Source organism: Arabidopsis thaliana, assembly GCF_000001735.4.
Source record: "Arabidopsis thaliana chromosome 1 sequence".
Taxonomy (NCBI): Eukaryota; Viridiplantae; Streptophyta; class Magnoliopsida; order Brassicales; family Brassicaceae; genus Arabidopsis; species Arabidopsis thaliana.
Window position 1 is genome coordinate 30133076 of NC_003070.9, and position 13218 is coordinate 30146293.

At 36.6% G+C, this 13218-nt stretch overlaps 5 protein-coding genes and 2 long non-coding RNA genes across 9 annotated transcripts; 4 read left to right on the forward strand and 3 right to left on the reverse strand.

Moving 5' to 3' along the window:
- Positions 1-642: 642 nt before the first annotated feature.
- Positions 643-1862, forward strand: HP6 (histidine phosphotransfer protein 6). 3 transcript variants are annotated; one of them, NM_106659.3, is made up of 4 exons: positions 647-942; positions 1055-1198; positions 1320-1392; positions 1530-1862. In NM_106659.3, exons 1-4 carry the CDS (start codon positions 743-745, stop codon positions 1575-1577), a joined length of 465 nt encoding a protein of 154 aa, NP_178127.2. In that variant the 5' UTR covers positions 647-742; the 3' UTR covers positions 1578-1862. The 3 variants fall into 3 exon arrangements, with proteins under 3 accessions (NP_001321526.1, NP_178127.2, NP_001117625.1); NM_001124153.2 differs by having other exon boundaries at positions 651-876; positions 1530-1709; NM_001334957.1 differs by having other exon boundaries at positions 643-942; positions 1320-1845.
- An 86-nt stretch (positions 1863-1948) lies between these two features.
- On the forward strand, positions 1949-3881 carry PP2-B11 (phloem protein 2-B11). The gene is made up of 3 exons (NM_106660.7): positions 1949-2633; positions 3070-3188; positions 3281-3881. Exons 1-3 carry the CDS (start codon positions 2391-2393, stop codon positions 3690-3692), a joined length of 774 nt encoding a protein of 257 aa, NP_565229.4. The 5' UTR covers positions 1949-2390; the 3' UTR covers positions 3693-3881.
- A 1861-nt stretch (positions 3882-5742) lies between these two features.
- AT1G80120 (LURP-one-like protein (DUF567)) lies at positions 5743-7285 on the forward strand. The gene is made up of 2 exons (NM_106661.3): positions 5743-6350; positions 6507-7285. Exons 1-2 carry the CDS (start codon positions 6123-6125, stop codon positions 6909-6911), a joined length of 633 nt encoding a protein of 210 aa, NP_178129.1. The 5' UTR covers positions 5743-6122; the 3' UTR covers positions 6912-7285.
- Positions 7286-7836: 551 nt separating this feature from the next.
- AT1G80130 (Tetratricopeptide repeat (TPR)-like superfamily protein) lies at positions 7837-9622 on the reverse strand. Its single transcript, NM_106662.5, has 3 exons — positions 8828-9622; positions 8443-8615; positions 7837-8343 (listed from the first exon to the last, which is right to left on the reverse strand). Exons 1-3 carry the CDS (start codon positions 9401-9403, stop codon positions 8175-8177), a joined length of 918 nt encoding a protein of 305 aa, NP_565230.1. The 5' UTR covers positions 9404-9622; the 3' UTR covers positions 7837-8174.
- Positions 9623-10552: 930 nt separating this feature from the next.
- On the reverse strand, positions 10553-11238 carry AT1G80133 (EPIDERMAL PATTERNING FACTOR-like protein). Its single transcript, NM_001084381.3, has 2 exons — positions 11084-11238; positions 10553-10995 (listed from the first exon to the last, which is right to left on the reverse strand). The coding sequence occupies exons 1-2, from the start codon at positions 11178-11180 to the stop codon at positions 10793-10795; spliced, it is 300 nt and encodes a 99-aa protein (NP_001077850.1). The 5' UTR covers positions 11181-11238; the 3' UTR covers positions 10553-10792.
- A 1072-nt stretch (positions 11239-12310) lies between these two features.
- Positions 12311-12803, reverse strand: AT1G09953. Its single transcript, NR_139727.1, has one exon. It is a non-coding gene; the product is annotated as an other RNA (long non-coding RNA).
- On the forward strand, positions 12419-12620 carry AT1G09957. The gene has a single exon (NR_139728.1). It is a non-coding gene; the product is annotated as an other RNA (long non-coding RNA).
- Positions 12804-13218: the final 415 nt, after the last annotated feature.

Consider the following 13218-nt stretch of genomic DNA (forward strand, 5'->3'; position numbering starts at 1 on the left):
TGTGGGCTTTTCTTTTACAGTCTCAGAAACTAATGCATGCTCACATTTAAAAAAAAAAAAAAAAAAAACAATTCTTGTGTTAAATCAAGAGTGGATTAATTATGAGATAATCTAATGTACATTACTGTTATATGATTATAACTTGACAGACCAAATAATCATCTTAATCAGACCTGATAAAAGAAAAGAGATTAATTTCAACAGTGAGAAATTAAAGATAGAAAGTACATATTATTGGTGTAAAAGTTGTTGATTTAATTTAAGGCAGATGTATTAAGTTAAATATGTAAATGTAGAGGCTGCGGGAAGGGTGACCAGCTGGTCTGACAGGGTACGCCGGTTGTCGGGAGGAAGAACGCCGCTATTGGCAGAGTCACGCGGGGTAACCGGCTGGCGGCTGTAGCCGGTCACAGAGTGTATTAATATGGTCGTACAATACTTGTAGAGTGCTTTTTCCTGTGACGGTCCCGTTTATTCCCCACACCCTCCTCGATTCTTTCACTTAAAAGTGGGGGAAAAAGGTAACCTGACTCTTAGAAAATTTGAATACAATTGTGGGTCACCTCATCTCATGTAGTCATGTCTATACAATTATAAATACCTCTCAACAAACCCAAAATCGAATTATAAGCCTTCTCTAGCTAGAATTTGAAGCAAGACCTGTTCACATTAGTAAAAACAAATATATAGAAAGAGGAAAGATTGAAGCGGAAAACGGGACAAGACGGGTGTGCCGTTGTGGATGTTGGGGTTGGGTGTGGACCGGCTTCAAGCCGACATCAACCGGCTCCTAGCCTCTCTTTTCCACCAGGGAGTGCTGGACGAGCAGTTCTTGCAGCTTCAGCAGCTTCAAGATGAGACTTCACCAAACTTTGTGTATGATGTCATTAATATCTACTTTGATGAATCCGAGAAGTTACTCCGCAACCTTAGATTATTGTTGTGAGTTTCTTCCTTTGTTAATGTGTTCCATAGTTGTATGTTGTTTGGTTCCAAAATGTATACGTATATATATGTTATGAATGATGACGAATGTAAATAAATAAATGAACAGGATGGATAGAGAATTCTCGGACTATAAGAAAATAGGATTACACCTGAATCAGCTGGTGGGAAGCAGTTCAAGCATTGGTGCTCGTAGGGTTCGTAACGTCTGCGTTGCCTTTCGTTCTGCTTCCGAGCTTAGCAACCGCCCAGGGTACAAATTAAACGAGCTATATATATATATATATATATATATATATATATACTTCTTTGTATTAATATATAGGTCAATATTTAAGTCAATATAATGCTTCATAAATGTGACGATGCTTCAGGTGCTTGAGAGGACTGGAGGTAGTAGAGCATGAGTATCATTACCTCAAGAACATGATGCATGAACTCTTCCAGGTACTTACTTGTTTTGTTAATATATTACTCACATTCACACAAACAGAAGGCAAAAACGTGAGCTAAATATACACATATATATTGATAGTAATATATGTTAACAATTATGTGGGATTTAATATTTTGAGTGGTTGCAGCTGGAGCAGCAGAGAATATTAGCTGCAGGAGTCAGATATCCAATGTAAAATTAGAATTTTGTCATAAAAATCAGAGAAAACCTAATTAGTGTGTGATGATAGTGTGTTATAAGCTACCGAAGCGAAACCCTTTAGTTTCTTCTAATGATGTTTTGTTGTTAATCTCTCCATAAATTCGAGATACATTACCTTTTGTATTTTCAAGTGAGATTTACCCATGTCAAAAGTATCTTTACATGAACATAAAACATTTAGTACCCAAAAAAACAGAAAAAAGAAACTGGGCTATAAAATGACCGACAGAAACGGAAGAAAGTAGGCCCAATGTACGGCCCGTTCATCTCAAATAAATGATTTAGTTTTGTTTTTGTTTTTTTCATTTTAGCAAAGATAACGATTTCTGAGCAAAAAGAATTGGAAAATGATAGAATATAAAGCCGAAAAAATATTCTGTGTTTATTTTCAAAATCTTAGAATCATAAATGTGTCTCGAATGTAACCATTAACTGATTTTCTGGATTGTCCCAAAAAAAAAAAAACTGATTTTCTGGATAAAATTAGTAAAGAGAAGGGGACAGGTGGGTGTTGCTTACTCTAGTAGTCAGTCATGAGGAAAGTAATCTGAAAAAAACGAGTAAGGAATAGACACGTGTGGCTTCATCCCTAAGTATCCGTTTTTACTTAACTAATCAATGCACGACTTCCACGTCTCTCTTTTTTTTACTAGTATAAAACTCATTAAATGTGAGCGATACTTTGCTCGATCGAACAAGTCGTATCTATATAATCGAGAAAGAGGAAAAGATCTTTTAAACCCCAAAATAATCAATCAAGCAAATAAGCAATCAATCGGAGGAAGCAATGAATAATCTCCCAGAAGATTGCATCGCCAAGATCCTTTCCTTGACAACTCCTCTCGACGTTTGCCGTTTATCGGCGGTCTCCAGTATCTTCAGATCCGCCGCCGGCTCCGACGATGTCTGGAATCATTTCTTACCGGCTGATTTCCCCGCCGGCTTTGCGGCACCTGCTGGTCTTCCCACCAGGAAGCAACTCTTCTTCTCCCTCGTCGATAACCCTCTTCTTATCAACGGCACTCTTTTGGTAATTAACCAACCTTCTTCTTTTAATCCTTTTTACATTCATCATCACATCTGTTTATCGGTTCCGTTTTCTAGTTTTGTTTTTATACAGCCAAACGTTGTTACTCTTTAAGTCTAGAAATTACACTAGTAGTGTCCATTGTTGTCCGATCCTGTTCTTGGATTCACGAAAATGTGCAAAAGCTCTGTTGTGTGTGTCAAATTGTTTTTCATAATCTTAATTAGATTCTGCCAAATTCAAATTCTGTTCCGGCAAATCTACCACCTCTGTAACTTGTAGTCAAAGACCTGAAACCTTTGTAATCACTCTTATTTTAGGGTTTTATGTGGGTTTAGACTTTATCACTTTTGAGATGTCTTCAAGATAATTGGAATGTTTTATCTTTCTCTTCTTTTTATTGCTGTGATCATATAGTCTGACTGAATTGTATAAACAGAGCTTTTCGCTGGAGAGAAAGAGTGGCAACAAGTGCTACATGATGGCAGCGAGGGCCTTGAATATTGTTTGGGGACATGAGCAAAGATACTGGCACTGGATCTCTCTCCCTAACACCAGGTCTCCTTTTTTTCTGTGTTACAAACTAGACTTCCTCTTCTGCATTGCTTTATTATAAGATACTAAATGTTTTTGTGTGCACAAACAAACAGGTTCGGAGAAGTGGCTGAGCTCATCATGGTCTGGTGGCTTGAGATCACTGGCAAGATCAACATTACCCTTCTCTCTGATGACACCCTCTACGCCGCTTACTTCGTCTTTAAGTGGAACCATAGTCCTTACGGTTTTCGCCAGCCTGTAGAAACCTCCCTTGTCTTGGCTGACACCGAGAGCACTGACAATGTTGTTCAGCCTTCCATGATTAGTCTCATGCAAGATTCAGGCGGCGAAGAAGGTCAGTCCCCTGTGCTGAGAAGAGACGGTTGGTACGAGGTTGAATTGGGACAGTTCTTTAAAAGGAGAGGAGATTTGGGTGAAATAGAGATGAGCCTCAAGGAGACAAAGGGTCCTTATGAGAAGAAGGGCCTTATTGTTTATGGCATCGAGATTAGACCAGTGCCCTAATTGTATCCTACTCCTAAATACCTTTGCGGTTTCCAGTGTTCTCTTGATTCTCAACCCTGTGTTGTTATCTTCTCTTTCCCTGCCTTCTTCTTCTTTTCCTTTTCTATATTGATGCAGAAGAATAATGTTTTTTTGAAAAATGTTTTTATATGATCAGCTTTTTGATTATGACATTACTATATATGCTTGAATTTTTGTCTTGGTTTGCAATAATGTCTGATTGAAAGAGAAATACAGGCAAATAAGACGGTAGTTTAGCAGTTTGTGTTTATATCGTTGTTGTATTAACGCCTAAGCTAAAAAAATCTTCATGATACATGCATGTTAATATGTTATGTGATTTGAAGAAGAAGAAAAATATGATATTGGCACGGTTCTAATTTTGAGAAAATTGAGAGCACATGCATTAGATATGATCATTCTCATAGATAGTGCTGGAGGTTAGAGACCGACTTTACCAACGTGTTCATTACGTTTTCTACTCGCTTTCCATTTTTCTTTACTCAATCAGGTCAGATCGAAACGTTGGACTCATAGTTCCAAAATTAGCTAAAATTAGATACTTATTTATTAAAACAATCCTGTACTTTTGACCTAATTAGATATTTCGGCAAAATATCTAACAAATATCCCCTTCTGATCTTTTGGTATTTTCTCAAAATAAACTAATCCAAACCGAAACTAAAATTATTTGATGGAACGTACATTCGTTAAATGAATTTCGCAGACATAAATAACTTTACTTTATTAAAAGAGAGTAATAAATTGGAATTCAATTATATAAAACTTCTAACTCTTTATTATTAAATGAAAGTTATAAGATTTTCACAATCCATGATACTGCTTAAAAAATTTCACTGCACTGTTATCATACAAACAAAGAAGAAAATACTATGCAATTTCTGTAAGAATTGATGACTGATGGGAACGTTATGATTATGTTATCTTCAACTATGGAGTGAGGATCTTTATTTCCATACTATACAGGCCACTCGATGGGTCTATTTGAAATAATGCAATAGATAGATAGATGTATATATACACACACAACAAATATGTGTATTGTTTATACGCTCCGGGATAAACACACATTTTCCACACTTTTAATTCGTTACCGTTTCAGGACCAATTTTAAAAAGAAGGTTGGTACTATACTATTGACTAGCTAGCTGGTCAGGGACCTTGATGGTACATGGAAGTTTCATATTTTATACAGAAACAAAATAATAGAGAGTATAAGAATATCAACGACGAGATCTGAGAAGATTTGTTTTCTCTTTTTTTTGTTATCAAATATGAGAAGATTTTGTAAATCTGTAAGTTTTAATTTATAAAAGTTGAGATGCAATCCAGTGACTCCATTCTTTTAAAATCCACTAGTACTTAGTTACCCTAATGTTAAACGTTGAAAAATGAGATTTAGATTAGTTAACAAGACTTTATAGTTAACTAATCATATAGGGGAATCAATAATATATATGCAACTTTTGATGACCACACTGTTAGATGCTTTGTTTAAATAAAACTAAAGATAGAAAGAAAAGTACCCTTTTGATCTGTACTGATTGTATAATCGTTCTATAATATGTGGAATATTGTAAAGAATCGAAAAAAGGAGTGAAGGAGAAACAGTGATCGGAAAGAAATAAGTAATGTAAGGTTATAATGTTGCCTAAGACCGTCAAACAAGAATCTTCAAAAGTATACACGAATATATATGTAACAACTCAAGTGATTAATATCAAAACGGAAAAACAACTAAATGTTGTAAATATTTATGTTGTTTGTCAACATGCGAGTTTAAATATGGATGGTACCACATGGATGATAATGACAACACATACTAATATATGTCTTGGCCAAATGTATGTCTCCTAATAGATTGGGAGTAATTGAGCAATTATTACCTATATTTGATAAGATATGTCATTATGTGTAGTATCATTTAACAAGCTATAATTAACATACTTTATATATACTGGTTAGAGTAATAAACCAAAAGCTCACTTCACCCAATAAGTGAAACAGAACTTTAAATACGTATAAGCCAATTCAAAGAAGAAGAATGAAAAATATTGATAGTTAAAACACGAAATCATCATCCCCTACGTTTGTTAAACTCTTGAATTGTATCGCACATAAGATATGTTTAACGTGACGTAGTAAAAAATAACGGTGAAGAAGTGAAGCGCATCTATATGTACTTAAACTTTTTGAACATAAGTTGAAGCGACGAGTCAGCGGCACGTGTCAAGTTAGCATTAGCTTAAACAGTAAAATTCGCGAGTCGTCGTCTTATAAATGCTGTACTCGTTGTCTTCCTTTCCCCAACCTTCACTTTCCTCTCAAATCTCCAATAAGTAAACTCTCTCATCGAAAGCTTAAAAGCATCATCACCACAAGAAAGAAAAGAAAAGAGTAGAATCGAACATGAAGGGGGGTTTGCTTGTGGACGATGAATTTATACACGGAGAAGAAAGGAGCCTGACTGTTCGGAAAACATCTCTGTTTTTCGCCGGCGATGGTTTCACAGTTTACGACTGCAAGGGAAGTTTGGTGTTTCGGGTTGACTCTTACGGTGGTCCCAACACCCGCGACACCGACGAGGTTGTCCTCATGGACGCTCACGGCCGTTGTCTCCTCACCCTCCGACGAAAGGTGCCTCCATTTTTTTAATTTGATTCTCTTCATTAGTTTGTGATCGAATTTGAAAGAAAAAAATATCTGAAAGGGGTTTTCTTGGAATTGACTTTCTCTTAACTCGCTGGGAGTTGAAACTTACTCTGTTTTTAAATTTCCAAATTGGTGAAACAGAGGCCGAGTTTGCGACGGAGATGGGAGGGGTATCTCGGGGAGAGATCGGACGGCCAGAAACCGATCTTCGGGGTAAGGAGATCTTCGATAATCGGGAGGAACAGTGTGACGGTGGAGGTGTACGGGGACTACCAGTGCAGCGAGTACCTGATAGAAGGTAGTTTCGGGGCAAGGAACTGCACGGTGGTGGAGGCGGAGACGAGGCGGAAGGTGGCGGAGATAAGGCGCAAAGTGGATGCGTCAACGAACGTGATGCTTGGGAAAGACGTTTTCTCGTTGAACGTGAAGCCCGGTTTTGATGGAGCCTTTGCAATGGGATTGGTTCTTGTGCTTGATCAAATCTACGGCGACGATCTCCTTGAGGTTGGTGAGGAACAGGTGCACCCTTCCGCAGAAGATCTCTGATTTGATTTTTCACCCTTTTTTTGTTTTTGTTTTCTTCTTTTTTGGTGGGACGCAAACAAAATCGAGTGGAAAAATAATAATTATTGTGAGTTTGTGTCGGTTTGAAAGGAAACGATTTGGACAAATTATTTCTCGTCATTCCCATGGGCTGTTGTAATCTGGTTTGAATTTCTTACTCAGTTACAGCTGTTTGATTTGAAAGAAAAAAAGGGTTTACGAAAGGAGTTTAGTTGTAGATAAACATTACTTTTGTGTCTAATTCATTTTGCTTTTGTTGGTGAGTTAGGCGAAAAGTTACAACTTGTATATTAGCTTGAACGAGTTGCAAATTCAAAAATATCAAAGCGACCAAACCCTTAAAAGTGTTCCATCTATTTTTCTCTCTCCATTGACATAGCCTTTATAGGACGGTTCAACTATAATACTCCAAATCTATGGGAGATAGTGATAGCTTAGAAAAATTGTGTCAAATAAGAGTATATGTTATGGGTACAAACTACCATACTTAATAAATCCTCCTGACTTAGTTACAATGGAAATTGTCGAAAGAAAAAGAAGGAAAAGTTTCATCTTCTTAAAAAGAAATATTGGACGGAAAGCATGTCGGTGTATGACCAAACAGTAGTAAATAGTTAAGCAGACAGGAAGCCTTGATTATACGAATAACAAGTTTTTTTGGTTCATACGGTGATCGTCTTTTGTTCACAAAAAGAAAAAACTTCTTCGTCTCTTATCTTAGCTGGATCATAACTAACTATTTAGATAGACAAAGTTAAAGATCAAATTCTCCTTGCATTTAAGTTGTCCACACCTCTTTTCTAGTATAATCATTTTCTTGTTTCGTGGAATGGTCACATTGAATTTTAATTTTGGCCCATTAGCCCACTAACATGTGGAGGTTACCAACGAGAAATCAGATGTTTAGGCCCAAGTATATAAGAACAAGATATCTTTGACTTTAACTCCAAACAAAATCGATCGATCTGTATCATCAATTTCATCATACTTTTTTTTAACAAACAAATGCCTAATATTTTGTCTATCTCGATAGGACATGGGTAAGTTTCATACTTTATAATACAAAAAGACACATAAATACTGCAAATATAAGTACATACCCTTATTATGAAGACTACAGAACATATACAAAGATTCTGAACATATATTATACACGCATATTGCATTTGAGTATGTGTATTAAATATGCTTCTATATATGTTATTTACCTAAATACGAACATTCACGAAGGTGTTCATATGTGTCTTAGGATGATGCGGTAATAGAAGTGTGTTGGGGAAAATCACGGAACATGGTAGTTGGAGGCACATGGCCAGTTTCATCACTCAAGTTCTCTTCTTCTTCTCCTAATGCTTCATCTTCTTCGTCCTCATCCACATCCCACAGAAACCTTGCGTATGAAGCTTGCACATAACTGCACCATTCCATCATCACAATATTGTTATCATCATGAAGTCTTTTTCCTTAATTTTCAAAATTGGTTCAATTATAGAAAGGTACTTTGCAAAATTACCAATCTTCCGGGGACATCTTGACGGCTTGCTTATAGTAAGAGTGGGCTCTTTGACGATCTTGATGGTTGTGCAAAATGAGATCAGCATAGAGAGATAGAACGTTTCCATCGTTGGTGTTCCCCAAAATTGCTCTTTCACAATACTCTTCTGCTTTTTTCATGTCTCCTTTCACCTGTTCATATACATATAGTTTTTTTTCCCGATGAGAACGTTTCTTTCCTCTCTTCTACGCATTTCCCTAAAACTAAACATGAAAACTTCTGATTTTTAATTTTATTATTTATTTTCATTTGTCACGCAATACAATCTTTACACGTGGATGGATCTTCAACTTATTAAATATCCTACATAAAAGACAGTAAAAAGATATTTTCCTTTTTGTACCTCTTTCAAGAACTTGGCGTAGTTTCCGGTCAAAAGCGAGTTTCCTGGATTCGAGTCGATCATCTCCCGGTAATACGTGTCGGTAGCGTCCTCACTCCTACCGCCGTCCACACCACTTCCACCGACACCACCGCCGCCGTTACAAATATTGCCGCCGCTGCCTCCCATCCCGCCACCACCACCACTCACAAGAGTCTCCAGACGATCATTACTACTGGCCTTATCTCCCTGTCCAGAGCTCGAGAAGAGCCTCTCCACTAAGAAAGGTGATGACCGATCCAAAGTCTTTTTTGTGTAGCGTGTTTCATCTAAAGATGACCTGCGTTGCCTGCTTGATGTTGGAGTTTTGTAGCTGTGCTCGTTGCTTTTTGATTTAAGAATAATAATCTCCTTGTTGTCAGAGAGAGCTTGGTGCAGCTGCTCCCCAGTGTGTCCATCTATGGACTTTGATGAGAAAAGAGACAATGATGTTGACCGGCGCCAGAGCTGTGACTCCGGTTCCGGAGACGATTCTCTCGAGCAGTGTTGTGGAAGCCACGAGTTCAGTATCGGAGCAGATGTGCTTCTCAATAACATGATGATCCACTCGGTTACCAAATATTTTTAAATTTAAAACTCCATTAAACAAGAACCACTCATCAGTATCTTTATAATGTATATAATGAGAGTAGTCTACCAGAGTCTTATATAATGGTAAGCCGCATAATTAAATTTAGACTGTAAAAGATAAGTGTATATATTATTGGTCTCTAAGTTGACACCAGCCAAGTGAAAAAATAGTGAAATTATTCTACGGGACCATGGATTGATAGAAAAAGATCGGATTAAAACACAGCCGCTAGTACTTTGACACGTTGACCATAACCACATGGGCAAATGCGGGACCCACCTTTCACTCTTTTGTCGACATCATTACATAGTAGTTTAGTATCCTCACAGAAAATTGACGGTGCTGCGTTGCGCATGAGATGGAGACAAACTCTAAATGTAACTGTCAGCTACAGTGTTATCTTGGATCGAGACAACAGTCGACACGTTTAAGAGTTCAGCTGACGAATGCCGACAAAGACGGAGACGGAGACGTTATACGGCAAGCGGTGAGATCTCTCTCAGTGCTTCACATTCATCATCACTCTCATGCTTTTTATCAACTACGGGCTCTGTTCTTTTGTCACGCTATATGGATTAAATGTATTCGGTAGATAATAACGTTTTGAGGGTTTCTTTCGAAGGTTTGAGAAGATAAAGATACGTGCATGATCCACTTTACATAAGATTCTCTAGGATCATTTATGGAGCTGATAAATACTGCATTACGAATCTGATTTATGAATATTATTATATGAATCTGATTGGTCCTATATATCCCATTTTTACATCAACATAAGGAATCACTTGGATGTGATGCCTGAGGTTGAAATGTTCGATATTCAATTTCTTCTTATTTTGCGGAGGCGCAGTCGAGTTATTCATAAATGTAATTAAGATCCGATATTGAGACGGTCGTTATCTGACAGACAGGTAAACCAAAACGTACGGTGTGGGATTGTGCTTTGATGACTTGCGAAAAGGTCTTCGTTACTGGAATTTGGAACTTTATGCTTAGTAGGCCCATATCCTTATTTTTCTATTCCGGCTGCTCTTTGTAGGCCCATAACAATTCAGGCCCACAATTAGTACGCATGTGGATCCGTGTGCCATTCGACATGCATGATACATATAGATGAGATGACAAACACATCATCAACTTTTTTTCCTTTCTTAATACACACCAATACACCATGACTATCAATGAACACATGCCAAGCCACGAGTAAATGTTTACCTGATTACATATCGAAAGATTGTATAATTCCCGACAATATCCAATGAACCACCATCATGATGCCATCATTCATGGGTCAGATCATGAACATCCATGAGAAGCAAGACACTAGATAAATAATGTATATATAGATACTATTCTTAAGGTTCAAATACTCTATCTCTACATCTACATATCCACTTTACCGGATAGTATGGTTCACTATCATCATCATCATCATGAGCACCACGAATGTCAAATAGATAAGGAAGGCAAGGCTTGCAGTTCCGGCATTTTGTCGCACACACGGGAGGCTCTGAACCCATAACCGATTCTTTCATTCTTTGTTGATGACCATGTGCCCCTACATGCATGTACATTAGTATATACATATAATCAGAAAGGGATTAATAAAGGGGCAATATTTCAGGGATTTGGATATGTATATATACCAGATATGCAGTGTAGAGAGAGCAGAGAGAAGAAGATGTTAGCAACGAACAGTGCAGCTCCAAAACCACATCGTTTATATTTTCTTGACGAATCCATATCATCACAATTTTCTCAAAACCCAAAGTTACATAGCATACACAAGCTTTGGGACATGAATACATTTATATAGGCGCGTGTAATAGATACACTATATTAATATACATTTGCATGGGAAAAGAGCATGCCCCTTATTTCCATTGCCCGGCTAAGCTTTTTTTATTTTATTTTATTGAAGGTTATACTAAGCTGTATGTTTCATGTCGGTCATAAACATTAAATTAAAATTACGTCTAAACAATTATTTGACGAAAAAAGAGTTGCTAGCTATATAAATTAAGATACGTCAAATGGTTGCATATACGTATGATCATTCTGAAAATGATGTATCGCATGATGATATACGTACACGAACAAATTAAAGGCTAATTAATCGCATGATGATATCCGTATAACCTTCACAAAATCACTTAGTTTGGGACCAAAAAATGTCATAAAGCAAATCCACCGAATTGGCATTGTCTTCTATTACTGAAACCAAAATCATAATCCGGTCATCTCGAACCACGATGGAAGTTGGGGACGGGTGAGGACTGAGGAGACAAGAGACATGTCAAATGATGCCAATTGGTAAAAATGACGACCAATAGAAGATAGGTAAAGTTTGTCGGAGAAAACCAAAAGCATTTACGTTAATTTATTGTTGTCTCTTTACGTTTATTCAAACCTTTTCACTTTGGGGAAAAGTCATGAATACCAAGACATTACTAAGAAATTAACTTGTGATCTCTTCCTTTATCACGTACAGTTTGGTAACAGTAATTTCTTCCTAGTGTTTCATTTAATTTCTATATTTGTAATATAAAGACCAGATGTCAAATCCATTGATTGTGAATCTTGTGATGGCAGAAGTGATCACCAATTTTGCCGATCAACAATATCAATTTAAATGAATCCGAAGGTTTTGTCAAACAAAAAAAAAAAAAGGAATCTAAAGGTTTAGAGAAGGGATGTCATTTCAACTTTTTCTAAACTCAAAAAATGATTTCATGAGATTTTCTCACAATCCTTGTGTTTTAGAATTTTAACTACCATTTAATTAGGAAACATCTAAAAAAACATTTAAATTTAGTAATACATGTATTTAAGTTAGATTTTATTGGTAGCCCATTTTGTAAAATAGTCAAAACTTATAGGTTGATTCGTTTCGTTTGGTTGATTCGTTTCAAGACTTTAGCAGGTTTCCGATTTCAACGCTTTCTTCTCGATTTGAATCTCTGATTAGGATGTCGAACACTTAACGTTGAGAGCGAGATTCTGAGTGTTTGTGCTCTGATGTGTTCTCTTTATCCCGGAAAACATGTTCACAAATGACAAAGACAGAGGATTAAGCGACTCATAAGATTGAAATCTCCTACTGAGTTCTAATTTTGGCTGGTTAAGTTACTTGGCGGAGAAAGATTCTTCTATATATTGATCATACTTTTTCCGGCTCTCCCACTTGTTTCCAGTTTTCTGAAAAAGATAATGTTCTATTGACTGCTGCGAATCCTAAAGTCATTTTTGCTGTGGTTCTTGGATTGAGTCAAGCAATGTAAAATGCGGCGGGTGCTGATTCTTGAATCATTGATCTTCATGCTAAACAAGACACGTTATTTTTTGTGATAAGAGATAAAACAGAGCAACTTAATATCATCATACTTCTTGATTAATCTTTTTATTAATTTGAAATATTAACTTCGATTTAAAAACAAATGCCTATTTCCTTTATTGCTGGAAAATTCATTGAACTTTCAAGAATCAGTACACAGAATCCTTGGATGGCACTCCGATATTAGAGGAAAATTAAGTCTACAAATGAAATACATTCAGAGAATATATCCATAAATAGATACCTAAAAATTTAAGAAAACCAAACAGAGTGCATGCATTTATATCCAATGCTGTTATGTTACTAATGTGATATTTGAATCAATCCCTTATGTTGTGTGTTTATATATACCTTAAGACAATCTGAAAGTAATCCACTATTCAACTCTGCTTAGATCGATCCATTTCTCGTTAAAATGGTAAGACTCGTTGCCTATATCTACTAACA

What these genes read in the sequence shown, in the direction of transcription:
- PP2-B11 (NM_106660.7), top strand. Translation starts at nt 2,391, where the DNA reads ATGAATAATCTCCCAGAAGATTGCATCGCCAAGATCCTTTCCTTGACA. An exon ending in TTATCAACGGCACTCTTTTG is followed by an intron (nt 2,634 to 3,069) that starts GTAATTAACCAA and finishes TTGTATAAACAG; the next exon opens with AGCTTTTCGCTGGAGAGAAA. An exon ending in ATCTCTCTCCCTAACACCAG is followed by an intron (nt 3,189 to 3,280) that starts GTCTCCTTTTTT and finishes ACAAACAAACAG; the next exon opens with GTTCGGAGAAGTGGCTGAGC.
- AT1G80130 (NM_106662.5), bottom strand. Translation starts at nt 9,403, where the DNA reads ATGTTATTGAGAAGCACATCTGCTCCGATACTGAACTCGTGGCTTCCA. An exon ending in ACGCCAAGTTCTTGAAAGAG is followed by an intron (nt 8,616 to 8,827) that starts GTACAAAAAGGA and finishes GTATATGAACAG; the next exon opens with GTGAAAGGAGACATGAAAAA. An exon ending in AAGATGTCCCCGGAAGATTG is followed by an intron (nt 8,344 to 8,442) that starts GTAATTTTGCAA and finishes GGAATGGTGCAG; the next exon opens with TTATGTGCAAGCTTCATACG.
- AT1G80133 (NM_001084381.3), bottom strand. Translation starts at nt 11,180, where the DNA reads ATGGATTCGTCAAGAAAATATAAACGATGTGGTTTTGGAGCTGCACTG. An exon ending in CTCTCTACACTGCATATCTG is followed by an intron (nt 10,996 to 11,083) that starts GTATATATACAT and finishes ACATGCATGTAG; the next exon opens with GGGCACATGGTCATCAACAA.
- HP6 (NM_001334957.1), top strand. Translation starts at nt 743, where the DNA reads ATGTTGGGGTTGGGTGTGGACCGGCTTCAAGCCGACATCAACCGGCTC. An exon ending in CGCAACCTTAGATTATTGTT is followed by an intron (nt 943 to 1,054) that starts GTGAGTTTCTTC and finishes ATAAATGAACAG; the next exon opens with GATGGATAGAGAATTCTCGG. An exon ending in GAGCTTAGCAACCGCCCAGG is followed by an intron (nt 1,199 to 1,319) that starts GTACAAATTAAA and finishes ACGATGCTTCAG; the next exon opens with GTGCTTGAGAGGACTGGAGG.
- AT1G80120 (NM_106661.3), top strand. Translation starts at nt 6,123, where the DNA reads ATGAAGGGGGGTTTGCTTGTGGACGATGAATTTATACACGGAGAAGAA. An exon ending in TCCTCACCCTCCGACGAAAG is followed by an intron (nt 6,351 to 6,506) that starts GTGCCTCCATTT and finishes TTGGTGAAACAG; the next exon opens with AGGCCGAGTTTGCGACGGAG.